Consider the following 16088-nt stretch of genomic DNA (forward strand, 5'->3'; position numbering starts at 1 on the left):
TAAATTATCACTAAAGAATTAGTATACTACGCTAGAGTTTGATAGATTTTGTATTTTGAAATTTCAGGTTGATAAAATCTTGAAAGAAGTTGGTCTGGAAAAGCAGGGAGCCACGTATGCGAAGGAATTGAGCGGAGGTCAGAAACGGAAGCTCTGTATGGGTATCGCACTTATTGGTGACCCTAAGGTATTATTACAAGTATTTATGCGTACATGTTAACTAAACAACATTCTTAGTCATTATTGATTACTAAAAATAGCTGTACTCTTATGAGAAGTATTCTATTTCGATTTAAATTCCAGTTGATATTTATATATTATATAAATACCAACTGTTAAACATACAACGCTTTTTATGGTACTTAAATTGATTGATATGGTATGAAATAAGGCTAACAACAACAACAATGATAATAAAAATGTTTAACAAAAAAAAGTGTGTTGAAATTGTGTCAGGTCAGCTACATACATGCATTCATCATTTTCTTTTGTTTAATGTAAACATGCTGACTTGTCATGCAAATAGTTGGTGCATTGGGTCTGTTTGGTTTGCTGTTGTACTTTAAGGATCCCCTTTTGATAATGCGGCTGTAAAACTCCTTTTATCAGCTACCTTTAAAATTTATGTTTTTAAACTTCCTCTTTATGTTGTTAGTGTAACATGCGTTTTATTGCAGTTGTTTTTGTTTATACTTTTTAATACTCGTATAATAATCTGTATCTACATCCAGGCAACCACTGTGTCCTACAATAGTTGTATGTCCACTCTACTCCCTGCGTGCGCTAGATGACTCAACGCTATCTGCTGCTTGTCGGTGGCAGTCTAATTTGATCGTCATTAAAAACGGTTGCATGTGCGTCACCGCGTTGCGTTCTTCATAGAATCGTGTCGGCCGACGACCGCTTTATAGATACTTGTATCACTGTTAATATTAGCATTAGTATTGTATTTCCATTATTTTTCTATTATTTGTGTTATCAAAAATACTGATAACACTATTATTTGTATTATTATCAGCATTGTTGTTATTAATATTATTTGTTATTGTATTTTTTATATTATTGTTATATTGTTATTATATAACACAGACAAATTAGAATTTCATTTTTATTTATGCTTTATAAAAATATTTCAATTTGTGATTGGGGGGTTTTCTTGGATGAGCTATTGTTGTTACTATTATTTGTATTATTATCAGCATTGTTATTATTTATATTACTGTTAATGTTATTATATTTTATTATTATATTATTGTTATATTGTTATTATATAATATGAACAAATGAGACATTCACTTACAATTATGCTTATAAAAGTATCTTAATTTGTGATGTAGGTGGTTATCTTGGATGAGCCGACAAGTGGTATGGATCCATACTCAAGACGGTCAATTTGGACATTGCTGAAAAACAAGAGAGAGGGAAGGGTCATCCTTTTAACGACGCATTTCATGGATGAAGCTGACATTTTAGCGGGTCAGAAATGTTTGAATACATTTTATTTCTAAATCCTCCATCTGTAAAATTGCCTTTCAGGCCCCCTCTGTTTTGGATTCTTAGATTCGCCACTGATACAAATAAAAAATTATTAAAATTATATGCAAAACCAAGTCTATATTTATGATTTGCAGATCGTAAAGCCATCATAAGCAATGGTAAACTGCGTTGTTATGGATCATCACTCTTTCTCAAGAATCGATTTGGTATCGGCTACAAGCTAAGGTAATTATGAATTTTGTTAATGATTTAACTAAATGATATACCATTTATCAAATCACCTGCCCCCAGCAACTTGTTATTTAATCACTTGTCTCGTCTCAAATTTTCTTGTTTTCTTTGTGAACATTTTTTGTATATATAACACATTCCCTTATGCACCAGCGAATAGATTATATATAGACTGTATAAAGTATTGCAAATTATAAAATAATTGTGACGTTTCTATATATACCGGCACTCTTTTGCACTCTGCCTACTGATCTCATTTGCAATCGTTGTACATAGTATAGTTCCTTTGCATAGCAGTGTCTAAAGCATTGTATTGTGTGTGTCAGTACAGTTGATAAATTTGTAGTCTGAACCGCGACATTGATTGACTCGCGTCTAGCTTGACATTGCTCTCTAGACCGTCACATTAGAGCTTTAGGCCTGTGCTTGACTCAGAAGTTGAGAAATGTGTAGTGTGAACCTCATTGACCTCGGGTTGGCCTAGAATTTACCATTTCGAATGTCTCACAGAAACCTGTGACCAAAATGTAACCAATCACAGCTGGCAGTACAATGTTTGTGCGCAAGGATTTTTACTATTTGAATTAGGTCAACCTAGGCCAACCTACGTAAGTGTGGATGCTTAACATTTTCAACCCAGGCTTGATATCTCAAAGGTACTGATTAAACCGTAATTGACATGAAAATGTGCAATTATGAGAAATAAACATGAAATCCTTTCTATTTGTCCTCACACTTTTTGCCAAAAACTTTTACTGTGTTTACTTTTCCATCATTGTATAAGTAAAACATTGCTTGGATAGAAACCACAGTCTTGTTTCTGCTTAAGCAAAACTCAAAACCTAATTAGATTTTTTTTTATCCATTTTGATCAAAAGTTTTGAAAGAAACCCGCATATCAGGAGAAGCAAAGTCCTGTAGTCTGTGAGGTAACGTTGGATTAGTCAGAATCTTGCTTTGGGAAAACAATACACTAAAAGAAAGGCATGCTGAAATGTTAAAATATATATGCAATTATTATATGTTTGTTGAAGTGCATGTATTCTTGTTTGTTTGTTTGTTTATTTAATTTTTCCAAATCATATACAATTAAACATGCAATATAGGTAACAATACTTAAGTAATATAAAAATAAACATGTGTGTGTATGGAGGTCAAATAAGTTCAAAGGACTTTAAGGCTGACCTCCATGTACAACATTATAAAATGCCTAAAATGTATATATGCTTTAATTCAGTGCTTTAATTCAGTGCTTCAAACCCAAACTTTTTTCGTGGGGACCGTCTTTAGGTATCAGCCTTACAACGGTGACCCACCTTGTCAGAAAAGATTTCACTCATTAAGCTTTTTGATTGAGCTTTAAAAACAAAGGTTAAAGGTTCATTCATTTATATTGCGCAAAATACGAGAGTCTCTATGCGCAGAACAAGTGAGCAGGTGTAACTGAAACAATGATGATAAGCAATGACTCAGCCTAGATATCGCAGCCCCTACCTGAAGCAGTTTTCCAAAATTATTTTTATTTAAAAGCACACTGTGTTAATTGTATTTTTTTTTTTTTTTTCAAAATAATGGGATTAATATTTGTAATCAATCTATATATATTTGATAGTTTATTAATCACTATTAAGATATTTTTAGTCATCAATATTTTTTATCTTCTTCCACTGAGAGAATAAATATGATTATTTTTGTATGTAGGACATTTTCTTGCCCCCTGAAAGATATTGGCAGCCCATTTTTGGGCCTCGACCCACAATTTTGGAACCACTACTTAATGTATGTATGCTGTAATGTATTTTGTTTTCATAACGGGTCCCTTTGAAACTAATATGTATAAAGTAATGACAGATACACCTTAAAAGATTTACAATAAATTTAGAAACGTCTAAACATTACTAATGCTTGTAAACGTAACAAGAATGTATGCAGTGCATACATGCAACTATGCATGCTTGCTACAATGCATATTTATGCTGCAATACATTTAATTAAAACATTTTGTGTAAAAAAATTAACACTGGTTGTTTCTATTTAGAGTTTTACTTACATACTGTTCTTGGATTTTCTTGTTTATTTTTTTTTCGTTGCACATAGAAAAGGAAATACAATTGCTGAATATCACTAAAATGCTGTGGAAGTTTTTAATTGATGTTTTTATGTCGTTGAGAAGTAACTTTTGATGGTTAAATTTTACTTGTATTTTAACTTCTCTATTTTTGTTTTTTTTACATAACAGTTTTATATAATAATAATGTGCTTTTTTTTAAACAAATTTTTAATGTTTTTCGATATCCATATTTTTGTTGTTTCATAACTTTTTATCTATTTTAAATAATTTTAATGTTTTATACTGTAATAAGCAATGAAATTTCTTTTTTTTTTTTATGTATGAATACATTCTACTTTGACATTAAACTCTTAACTAATTCTCATTAAAAAGTTTAGGGAAATCAATATTTTTTTTTTTTTTTTTAGAAAATTCTTATTGTCTTATGGGATGACCATGTGTCCCTGGCAGCAAATGTGTTAATCATATTAAAGTTGAGAAATACTGTATGGGCATTTCTTTGAATGAGTATTTTTGATTTTCATATGCAGCATGGTGACTGAGATGGATTGCAATCATGATGCTGTCAAAGATGTTATTGTGTCAAAGGTCAGTGATGCAAAGGTCATAAGGTCACATGGTATGGAGTTGTCGTTCCAGTTGCCGCTGAAGGATGTCAACTTGTTTGCAGGTAAAGTACTTATTGACTTGGCTATGTAGTGCCTTCTCACAAATAATCATTTATGTTCATGTTTCTACATTTTGTATTAAATTGCTGAGGCCCTGAATATATAAATTAACCGAATGTATAAAAAAGTGATGATTTTAGATGAATTTTCTTTGATACTAAGCCAACAGTAAAATATCATACCACTAAAGTTTTGACCAACTTCGTTGATCTTCATCAGGTGAATGACCTAACCACCTCAGCCAGTCTGGTATGTAGAGAAGAAGACCTCAAAAACCAACAGAGGGCGCACTTCATCGGATGACATCAGCCGATGACTTAGTGTCAAAGAAAATTCATCTAAAATATATATTAGTGATGATGTTCAAGCAAAAGTGATGATATTTGTGCAAAAAGAACAATTGAAACTTAAATTTTAGCCATGACAATCGAGAGCTTTTGATTGAGAATGTATTTAACCAGAATGTAGAACGGATTCACTCATTTGTGACTGTCGTCACATTCGTTCCACATTCTACTCTAAATCAATTTCAATTTGTTATGGTCCATACGCAGATATGTCTCAAATGCAATGACTGACACACCAATGTTTAATTCAGTACCATTCTTTTTCTGGCCGGAACGTACATGTAATTGTAAATGTGTCATTCGCTGTAATAGTGTACAACACTGGAAGGATGCGCAGATCCATTGGCTTTGTTGAAAAATGTTAAACTGTCAATGCAAAAACGTGAACAACAATTCCTTGTCCGAACATTAAAAGACGAGTGTAGCAACACTCGTATGAAGTGCTATAGGTGTCTCATCATACCCCCTAACCCCATGGCTATCTAGCTGTGGCCCTGTACAGAACAATATAATAAAAACAGGCTAGAAAAGACCAGACAGGTGTCTACGAGTAACACCAAGAAATTTCATTATAAAAGTTAATTATAAGAACAAAGTTCAAAATTCTACTGTTAATACATCTACATAAAAATTTTCATAGACAATATTATATTGGTTATCTTGGCAGGAAGCCAAGGACAGTTTCTGTATTTTATAACAAAATAATAGTTCATTTTCATTCATTTATTCACTTGTCAAAAAAACATTTAAAACATTAAAATTGGTGCTAATTGTGGTCCGAAGGCCAAATTGCTTATGAGCCTAATGATTTTCAATATAAAAAAAGATTTAGGCAATCATATTATTAAATATCATAATAAAATTTCTATGCTATTATGTCATTTGCTACAATACGCAACAATTTATATTTTTTTGACATTACTCCTTCAGGTCTCTTCAGGGAACTTGAAGTTGAAAATGCAAATGGCGTTGAAGCATCAAAGTCGATGGGAATCCAAAGTTATGGCGTTTCAATGACGACCTTGGAGGAAGTTTTCCTGAAGATTGGCGAAGAAGCAGACTTGGAAAAAGAACGAGAGCAAGACGGATTGGGAACTGAAGGGAGCGCTAATGATAACAATGGTAAAAATGATTGATCTTTATAGCGTTTGTTACATCATTCTTCATCATTATCTTATCACTTCATCATCAGCATCAACATGATCATCAACTACATCATCTTCCTGTCCTTATTAGCCTCCCCGAAGGAGCGAAGCTGCGGAGAGTCTATTTATTTTTCTCATGTTTTTCTTCATGTTGTTGTTGTTGTTGTCGTTGCTAGGCTAATAGTTGTTACCATGATAAACCGTACCTATGTATTTCATTCCTTTACTTTAGCGTAATAAAACAAAATCTAATATTAAATAAATCTTACTATATACTATACTATGAGGCTACATTCAGACTTGGAGATGAGCCAGACTTGAGTTAAGCCTGGCTCAAGGTTAAGCCCGGCTTAGACTAGCGGATTTAGCCAGGCGAGAATTTGCATTTGAACCAAAACCAGGAAATGTGTTTCAAATCATTGCTCGCGAAAAGGTACGCTCGCTCACAGCGTATGTAATTGAATGCTGATTGGTCATTTTTGTCACCCGAAGTCAATGCAAAACCCCCGGCAACGATTAAAGCCCAGCTTAGAAAAGTTAAACACAGTGGCGCGCCAGGCTTAGTTACTATAGGGACACAGCCCGGCTTGAGATAAGCCACCTAGGTCAGACTGGCAGGTGGATAAACCCAGTGAGTTGAGCTGGGTTTATCCACCTAGTCTGAACTAGGCCTAAGTTTCTATGAGTAAACAAAATCTAATTTTTAAAATACTTTAAATTTTGCACGAGTTGCGCTGAACTTAAGTGATTTCTAGGACTAAATTCTGGGCAGAGGAAATAATGCTCATGCAGGCCTTACCTTTTAGTTGTCTGGGGCCTAGGCCCATCTTGCTTAGGCAATTGAAGGCCTAGCCAAACTGCAGGGCTAGAGCCAAGGCCTATCTACAGGGTTGTTAAGTAGTGTAGGTAGCCAAAGGAGAATTCCTCCTCCACCCCCTTTTATCACAAAAAAAAAAAATAAATAAATAATTGTTTTTTAGATAATTGTTATGTGAATACTCAATTCTGAAAGAAAGGTTGATTGATGGGTTGATTGATCGATTGATATCGTGTGTAAATCGCGTTGCGCAATGGATAGATAGCTACAAAGAAAGTTTTAATCGCAGACGCACCAGCATGGAAACTTTTGTGAAATCAATCACTGTCTATCATGATCAGCCGGTATGTGCTGACAGGCCACCATGCTGGATCTCAGTGATTACAGTAACTACCTATATGTCCACATCTCCATTGATGACACCCGTTGAGTAGACTTCACTCTTAGTAAAGTACAGTTTTTGTGTAGACGACACCCCAAAAATACTTGTGTCCCCACCAAGTAGGGCCCTTCCGAGTAGGGCCCCTATGCTTTTACTGCGTAGTATAAAAGGAGTAATTCTAGTATATTATTATTATGCTATATTTATTTTAATATTATATAATATGTATATTGTGTTTATTTATATTGTTAATATATACATAATATATCTGTCATTATTGTCCATTCTCAGGCTTCAACCTGGACCAAAGAGATACAGTCATTGAAGTACCAGAGGTGGTTCTAGATTCTTCTGCATTGGCAACTGATCCCATCAATCCTAGCTTCAAGGCCCAGTTTAAGAGCCTTTTTAGGATCTTCGGTCTATTGGTTATAAGAAACCCTTCTGTAAGTTTATGGATTTTTCAGTGCGATTTGATTTTGACAATGAAGTTTATCTTACCTTATAAGGCGAGGCCAAAGCTTATTCAAGTTTGCTATTCTCTAAAGTGTAAATTTAGTCAAAATTGTTATATCTCAATTTAATTTTTTGTTTTTAGACTTACGTTGTGCGATTCATTATGCCAAACATTTACATGGTAATTGGCGTTGTTATGGTGCTGGTGATTCCTACGAGTAACAACGATAGTCTGAATCCTCAAAAAATCCACCTCTCCAGAGATTTGTACTTACAAAACCTCTCAGGCTATCCCGAAACCAAGACCGAGCTACTCTACCAAAATTCCCTCCCAACAGGTAAGTTGTTTGAAAGTAGGATGAAGTGACAATGGAAAAATTGTATGTAACAGTCACAGTTTTAAAGTGAAAATCACAGTTTGAAATCAACAGTCACACTAGTTTAATGTAGTAACAGTTTAAAATGACTATCACAGTTTAAAATCAACAGTCAAAGTTTTAAAAGTAACAATCACAGTTTAATTTGACAGTCATAGTCTAAAGTTGACAATAACAATAACAAATGTGTCTGCCACAATAACATGTGTGTCTGCCACAATAACATATGGGTCTGCCACAATAACATGTGGGTCTGCCACAATAACATGTGGGTCTGCCATAATAACATGTGGGTCTGCCATAATAACATGTGGGTCCACCACAGTAACATGTGTTTTTACCAAAATAACATGGTGTATTTGCCACAATAAAATGCAGGTCACCACAATAACATGTGGTCTGCCACAATAACATGTGGGTCTGCCATAATAATATGTGGGTCTGCCACAATAATATGTGGGTCTGCCACAATAATATGTGGGTCTGCTACAATAACACGTGGGTCTGCACAATAATCTATGTGGCAAAGACAAGCCAAAACCGTCACTTGTCGCAAATCCTGTTTCAGAGATAATGACCAAAACATGCTGGAATGTCAGAATTTTTGAAATCTATTTTATTGCACTAAACTAACCTTTATATATCTACATTTCATGATATGCTGTTATTTTTCCCATTTTCAATGTTAAAACAACTATTTTTAACGATTTGGTGATTGTTTCTGCCTGAGAAATGCCCAAAATCATAAACTTTGAAGGCTGATTTCTCAAATGTTTGCCTTTAAACAGCTGTATGTTTAGACTCCTGTAACTTCATAATGAAATCTCAGATTTAAATGATTCTTTTACCATTTTATAGCTCTCATTTTACGGTAAATAACTTAAAATTGATTTTTGCGACGAGTGACTGGTTTGGCTTGTCTTTGTCACATATGGGTCTACCAATAAGCAAGTGTGTCTGCCATTATAATGTTGGCCTGCCAAATTATTACGTGTGTCTACCACTATAACGTGGGTGTGCCACAATAAACAGTGTTTCTGAAATTATAGCATGGGTCTGCCACAATAACAAGTGTGGCTGCCACTGTAACGTGGGTGTGCCACAATAACAGGTGTGTCTGCCACTATAACGTGGGTCTGCCACAATAATGTGTGTCTGTCACAATAACATGTCAGTCTACAACAGTAACATGAGGGTCTGCAACAATAACATGTGTATGTGCCACAATAACATGTGGGTCTACCACATTAACATGTGTGTCTGCCACAATAACACATTACTGTATTACTATATATTACTAATTGTTTGGGTATCTTCAAACATACAACAATCATTTTTAGGCCAAAATATCAGTTCACTGGTGTCGGAGTTTGATCGGTTGGACATCAAGAATGGAGAAATGAAAAACTTCAGCTCGTTGCTTTCGGATGCCCCTCATCACCAGGCTGTTAACGCCAAAAATTTGGTAATGTGTTTTATGTGTACTAAGCCTAAAGTTGTTGAATTGTTATTTTGAATGTATTTGTTTCCTCACTGACTGTAATAATATGAGGCAAGAACACACATGACTGTTATGATGAACATATTTGTTTCTGCATGCAATGTAATAATACAGGCCAAGAACACACACGACTGTGATGATGAAAGTATTTGTTTCTGCATGCAATGTAATAATAGCGAGCTTTCGAAATGGGCAACGCAAGGAGCTGCGACGGGGAATTCAGTCAACCTTGTCAACGTTGTACTATGCACTTCCCGTTCCCGTGTGATGATGAATGTACTTCACTGTCTCTTCACTGAATGTACTAACATATGCCCAGGGGCGGATTGCTATAAGCGGTCTTTAGACGATCTTAATGGTTACCCGGCTATAATCGTGACGTAACTACTGGTCTATGATTATAGACCATTGCTATACTGCTGTCTAACCAGTTAGCCGTCTTAAATTTTAAAGCCTACTCGGAGGAGGCTTAAAACGGTCTTAAATCATTTTCATCATGGCGTTCTGCTAATTAATTCAACAGTGCAATGGCAAGACCAAGGTCCTAGATCGTCAAAGTCGGAGAATCGAACGACGAATGGTCCGCACACTTTTCAGCATCTATAAAAATAGGTCTACGAAGTTTATTTACATTATTTCGATACATTTGCGTGCGTCGAGCACACATGACGTCGCCCTCAATCTTACGTTACCAGGGAGTGCTTGTTTGCGTTTCAATACTTGAAGCAGTCTTTGGGAAGACTGTTTTATAGCAATAGTCTTAGAGGAATGACTTTAGTAAGACCATCTAAGTGATAATTCCGGCTTCATTTGAGGAGTTAAGACTACCAGTTAAGACCGTTTTATAGCAATCCGCCCCAGGACACACACGACTGCATCATGAGCTTGAAAATTCTTGTTAGCTTTTTTTGGTAACTTATTGTTTACTATTATTCAGTTTGGACCGGTCATGATGTTCTTAGAAAGTCTTAATTGACATATAGGCACATCATGGCCATATATAGGCACATCATGACCATATATAGGCACATCATGACTATATATAGGCACATCATGACCATATATAGGCACATCATGACCATATATAGGCACATCATGACTATATATGGGCATAACAAGAGTTTTTTGTCAAAAAAAATTGATAGTCTGGACAGAGCATTATCATTTTTTTATCACCCTATACATGTTATTATATTACATTGATGTAATTTTTTGGATTTTTTTTTTTCATTTCAGAATAATTTTTCATTTGTAGCACACTACAACGATACAGCCATTCATTCCTTACCAATCCTCATAAACATTCTTATGAACTCTCTCTACGGCCTGTTGGACAGCAACCCCGGTAACATCAGTGTATCATCACAAGATTTCCCGTCTGTTGGCTCGGGTGATTATACATTTAATGGCGCTGTTGTACTAGCTGTGCTCTTTGCTGTCTCCCTTAATTTGATTCCGCCTTATTTTGCAGTCGATAAGGTCAAAGATCGTGAGGTTTGTTATTTCAATGTTACTATTATTTTAACTAATGATCCTTATTTACTGGATCTTAAGCTTTTTTAAGTACATGGCATTGTTTACACAGTCACGCATTTAGTTTCCTGAGGTTTGACTCGGTATAAGTCCATACAAAAAAATAATTAGTTGATCATCCCCTCCCTACAAAAAGCAATCACCCGACCATAAATTACGAAAATGTCGTCTTTCTGCCTATGATTTTTGTGTAATTATTTTATTTTTCATTTGTTTGTTTGTACAGGGAGTTGTTAGAGTGTATAAATTCCACCTGATCAAACACTATGCTGGAAGATCCTTCATGCTTAAATGATCAACAATTTTTTTTTTTTTGACATAGCCTAATTGAATCAACAGTTTTCTTCTTTTAATGGTCATGAATAATTGTTTTATTTTATCAAAACTAATTGTGATGTTTAACACACTAGAGGGTAAGCGTGCGAAGCAAGCGCACTATCTAGTTATTGTAATTACAATACTATACTTATACTTATACTTACTATACTTATTTGTTACTGTTTCATTTTTTCATTATATTGTTTGCTATTTTTATTATGATATGTTACCATCATTTTGTTGTTACTGTTATAATTATTTTTATAATTATTATTATAACCTTTCATTGTTATTTTTATTGTCATATGATAATAATATTGTACTGTATATATCATAAATGAAATCATCATCTGCATTTATTATTTGAATACTATGAAGTCATAATGGTTATTAATTTTAAATTGATAGTTGAAGACAAGAGCTCAGCTACGAGTGTCTGGCGTAACAATGCAGACGTACTGGGTAACATGGCTGGCAATTGATGTTGCGTTCTACGCACTTGCCTGTCTGATTGGTATCATCGTAATTCTAGCTTTCCAAGTCGACGCCTTTATGAATGCAGGCGCTATGATTACGTTTCTGTTGTTGCTCATTACATATTTACCGGTGTCTACAATATTTGCGTACTGTGTGTCGTTCATGTTTGACAGTTTTGAATCGTGTCAAGCAGTCTTGCCGTCATTTTATTCATTAGTAAGTCTAAGCTAAAAATGTTTTATTTATATGACTGCGTAATAATATTCAATATTCAGTATAGTTTTGTTATATTAAACGTAAAATTTACATAGAAATAACATTTCAGGGTTAGCTATGAATAGAACCATAGTAATTTCATAATATTAAGGAGCCAATTTCATTTAAAATATTTTTTAGACTTTCATGTTGTCGAATGTGTCTTTGTGTAATTGTAATAATTATAATGATGATGCAGAAAACTAATAATGATAATAATGATAATTATACTGATGTACTTATAATTATTATACAATAATAGGCACAAAAAATATCCCCCCCCCCCAACAAAAAAAAAGCTTGCGCTTTCCCAGGCAGGTGATTTAGTGTGATGATTCACAAGAGCAGTATTTATCACAAGTAATAGAAATGCTGTTTTGGTGCCATGTATTGTACAGGACGTGTGTTTGTGACTTTTGACCTCTATACTCTGTGCCCACTATCAAATTTGCTTTGACAAAAAGCTGTTGTATACCCATATATAGGCATGATGTGCCCATATATAGTCTTATTGTACCTATATATGGTCATGATGTGATGCCATAATTATCATATTTAAAACATGTCACATGTTTTTGTCAAAAAAGAATTTGATGGTTTTGGACAGAGCTCTAGTTTTTATATGATTTGTGAGAAATCAGTAATTTAATAATACTCCAGTGTTGATACAAATAACAAAACATGATACAAAACAACTAAGCATGTTAGCATGTAGGTCACTACCCTCGATAGGCATCGTGATGTACAGTATATTCAAAATAGATTTGCTCTAATATACGCCACAGTGATTATTGCGATTATTCGAGAGTGGCTATAGCGAGAAAAAAAACATGTTAGGTGAGAGAGAGAGAGAGATGTTTACTGGAACTATTATATTAAACCACTACATTATTTTAATATTGTAGGTTCCAACTGTTATAGCAGTTCCTGTAATTGTCCTAGATTTGATGGGTACAACAGGAGCAGCTGCTGCTATTCATTTGGTGTTTGCGTTGCTTTTCCCGCCCTACGCAATTTATGGCGGAATTTATTATATTGTGAAGGTAAGCTAGTTTCCTTTGAAGAGCACAAATTTTATAGTGTAGGACTCACCATGTAGATACATTTTAGAAGATAAACCCTCAAGTCTAGAAAACCCTCAAAGTCAAATTAAAATGTTGATTTGCATATGTGATCTAGATTAGGCTTTCAACTCAGTTGACAGCCAAGCCTTTTTTCACTAGTTTTATTTCATGCGCCAGGGCATAAAGGGCGCCACCATAATGAAAATGATTCCCATAAACTGTATTGAAACATGAACATATGGTATTTATTGTTAGACCATTACTACTTCCCTGAACCTCTAGAGAAAGAGTTCACGTTCTGGCGACCACTCCACAATATTAATATGTTTTGACAGGTGTGGATATGAATTCACGTGTTGGCTCCTTTTGTCAACTCTGCCAGCAAGGTTTGGCAAGTCCCCTTATATGATGCACTTCATAGTAAAATGGTCTTTAGCAAAAATTGTAATTCTGGTTATTTAAAACATTGTTTGAAAGTAGATGTTTTGATTTTTTCTTTAGATTTACGAGTGGGAACTTCTTTTTTCAAGAGCAGATGACATTAAAGCAGGGGATTACTTCAAGTTTGATGCATACATTATCCCTACAATATTAATTGTAAGCAAATATTATGTAGTTTCTGTGTATTTTTTTCCCTCTTTAATTGTACCATCCATAGAGGATCTTTTATTGTCGGATTTGCCAAAAGAGTTATCTGTCAGATTTGCCAAATGAATTACCATCTGAAAAAGTCTACATAAACATGATTGATTTTGCAACATCTGTGTTTTTTAGTAATAAAGCTTGGGTTCTATCCAATAGCTACACGGTATCGCCGCAGTAGTACGCAGTACAATGATTGCACTGAAAACACTGTACAGGGACAGTGTAGCGATTTTAAGGAAACAAGGCTTCATGGCTACAAAATATCAACCCCCCTCTTTCAAACATACTGTTTGTACACTTACGAAAATATTGTGAATTAATAATATTAATAATATAATATATAAATTTGTGTTTTAGAAGACCATTTATTAATCCAGAATTCCTGGTAACATCAGTTTTTTAACAGTACATCTTCAAAATGTATATGAATTGACATAATATTTCTTCCTTTTTCTGGCCACAGCTCTTGGTGGACTTGGTCTATATGTACTTTTTCCTCCGTTGGTGTGAGATAATGAAAACCGGAGGAGACTGGAAGGATGCCTTTTATTGTGGGTAAGTTTAATTTTATTCTATCTGTGATGTAAATATTCATTTAAATCATGAAAATAATATTGAGTATGACTACAATAATGCTTGATTGGTGTTTGCTTTCACTTCACAGGTCAACTGATATTAAGTACAGCAAGATCAATGATGATGTGATAGAAGATGAAGATGAGGATATTGTTGAAGAGAGGAAACGGGTAAAAGATATTCTCATGAACAACAAGGTAATTTTAATTTATTATTAACTACTTGGAAATAGCAACATACAAATTTAAACACCTTATTTCACTTTTATTGAAATCATTCAGATATAGAGGTGTTTGAATGATATAAGCGCACTTCCCCTCGGCCTTCCAAACTGATTCTAGTTTTGTGTTAAAAGTTAAGCTTTAGTCAAAATAATAATTCACAAATCTCTTCTGTCCATATAAAATTCTATGTGACAGTCCCCCATTGAAAATGTTTGAAGCTAAAAAAACATGTTCAAGTAGATAAAAATCATATATCACTTTATTTTGTGAGCCAGCACCCTCTCAATCATCAAGCCCCCTAACTTAACCTTTGTGCCCCTTCAGCCCCCATCCCCTATTTCAAGACTCCTAGATACTCCACTGCTTGATTTAAATATAAATTTGATTGTGTGGAGCTTAAGCAGATAAAAAACATTATCTTATTACTTAAAGCCGTCTGCCTTGGTGGTCAGTGATCTACGACGAGAGTTCAATTTGAGGAAAGACAAGAAGACCAAGGCTGAAGGTAAGGTGAAGGTAGCTGTGAGAAATGTCTCGCTAGCTGTAAGTCCTGGTGAAGTCCTTGGCCTTCTTGGTCCAAACGGTGCAGGAAAGACCAGTACAATGAATGTAGTCACTGCAGATATTGAACCAACCAAAGGACAGGTAATTTTCACATTCTAAAGCCTTTTTCCAGGCTAAAAAAAAAGAATTATTTGACAAAAACATGTGATATGCCTAAATATGTTCATGAGGGCATCATGACCATATATAGGCACATCATGACTATATATGGGCATACAACAGTTTTTTTGTCAAATAAAAGGTGGACGTTGTCTTTAATTGGAGGGGGTCTTTAATTAGATGGAGACCTGTATTTATAACACATGACGTAAACTGTTAAGCTGTATTGTTCGCAGGTGAGAGTTGGTGTGAATGACATTGCTTCGTCTCTGAGTGAGGCTTACCAGACCATGGGCTACTGCCCTCAGGTTGATCCTCTGTGGCCTGACTTGACGGTCCGAGAACACTTGCAGGCCTATGGCGCCATCAAAGGACTCTCAAAGGAAGATGCCGCTAAAATTGGAAACCAGTAAGTTAACTAAATCTACAGTAAAATTTTGAAAAAGATCAGGATTTATTGATTGATTTATTTATTTATTTATGGAATGTGTAGGTACAGTAAATTGAAGTTTTATTTTTTGGGCCTGACTTCGCATCTCAGTAAGCTTCTGAGAAGACTTATGGCCTGTTTGCCTACTAGGGGATGGAGTCCATCTTTTTAAAATTCGCACTTAATGATAATACCTCATTTGTTTCAGCTACATGGAGGGCTTGAAGATTAGTGAACACGCCGACAAGAAAATTAAAGAAATTTCTGGAGGTACAAAAAGAAAGGTGAGGAAAACAAAGATAATGTAAAAGACAACATATTTTTAATACAGATTGCAGTATATTAGCATATGTACAATGAAGACCGAGGAATGTATTTTACCATCCACCATTTTTTGGCACTATGTATATA

The 16088-nt window shown here is 34.6% G+C and overlaps 1 protein-coding gene across 1 annotated transcript in view; it reads left to right on the plus strand.

Moving 5' to 3' along the window:
- The window catches only part of LOC117112775 (ATP-binding cassette sub-family A member 5-like), a 26737-nt gene that overhangs the window by 5986 nt on the left and 4663 nt on the right, over positions 1 to 16088 (plus strand). Inside the window, exons 6-22 of the mRNA XM_033255943.1 lie at positions 68 to 187; positions 1338 to 1476; positions 1632 to 1722; positions 4330 to 4469; positions 5745 to 5936; positions 7450 to 7604; positions 7757 to 7952; positions 9332 to 9456; positions 10729 to 10986; positions 11752 to 12036; positions 12981 to 13118; positions 13641 to 13736; positions 14248 to 14339; positions 14449 to 14557; positions 15017 to 15229; positions 15484 to 15656; positions 15886 to 15981. Of these exons, the coding sequence (XP_033111834.1) occupies positions 68 to 187; positions 1338 to 1476; positions 1632 to 1722; positions 4330 to 4469; positions 5745 to 5936; positions 7450 to 7604; positions 7757 to 7952; positions 9332 to 9456; positions 10729 to 10986; positions 11752 to 12036; positions 12981 to 13118; positions 13641 to 13736; positions 14248 to 14339; positions 14449 to 14557; positions 15017 to 15229; positions 15484 to 15656; positions 15886 to 15981 (2618 nt within the window). The remainder of the gene's footprint in view (positions 1 to 67; positions 188 to 1337; positions 1477 to 1631; positions 1723 to 4329; positions 4470 to 5744; positions 5937 to 7449; positions 7605 to 7756; positions 7953 to 9331; positions 9457 to 10728; positions 10987 to 11751; positions 12037 to 12980; positions 13119 to 13640; positions 13737 to 14247; positions 14340 to 14448; positions 14558 to 15016; positions 15230 to 15483; positions 15657 to 15885; positions 15982 to 16088) is intronic.

The sequence above is a fragment of the Anneissia japonica genome, unplaced genomic scaffold (genome assembly GCF_011630105.1).
Source record: "Anneissia japonica isolate Jap-2015-1 unplaced genomic scaffold, ASM1163010v1 scaffold287929_len176311_cov113, whole genome shotgun sequence".
NCBI classification, from domain to species: domain Eukaryota; kingdom Metazoa; phylum Echinodermata; class Crinoidea; order Comatulida; family Comatulidae; genus Anneissia; species Anneissia japonica.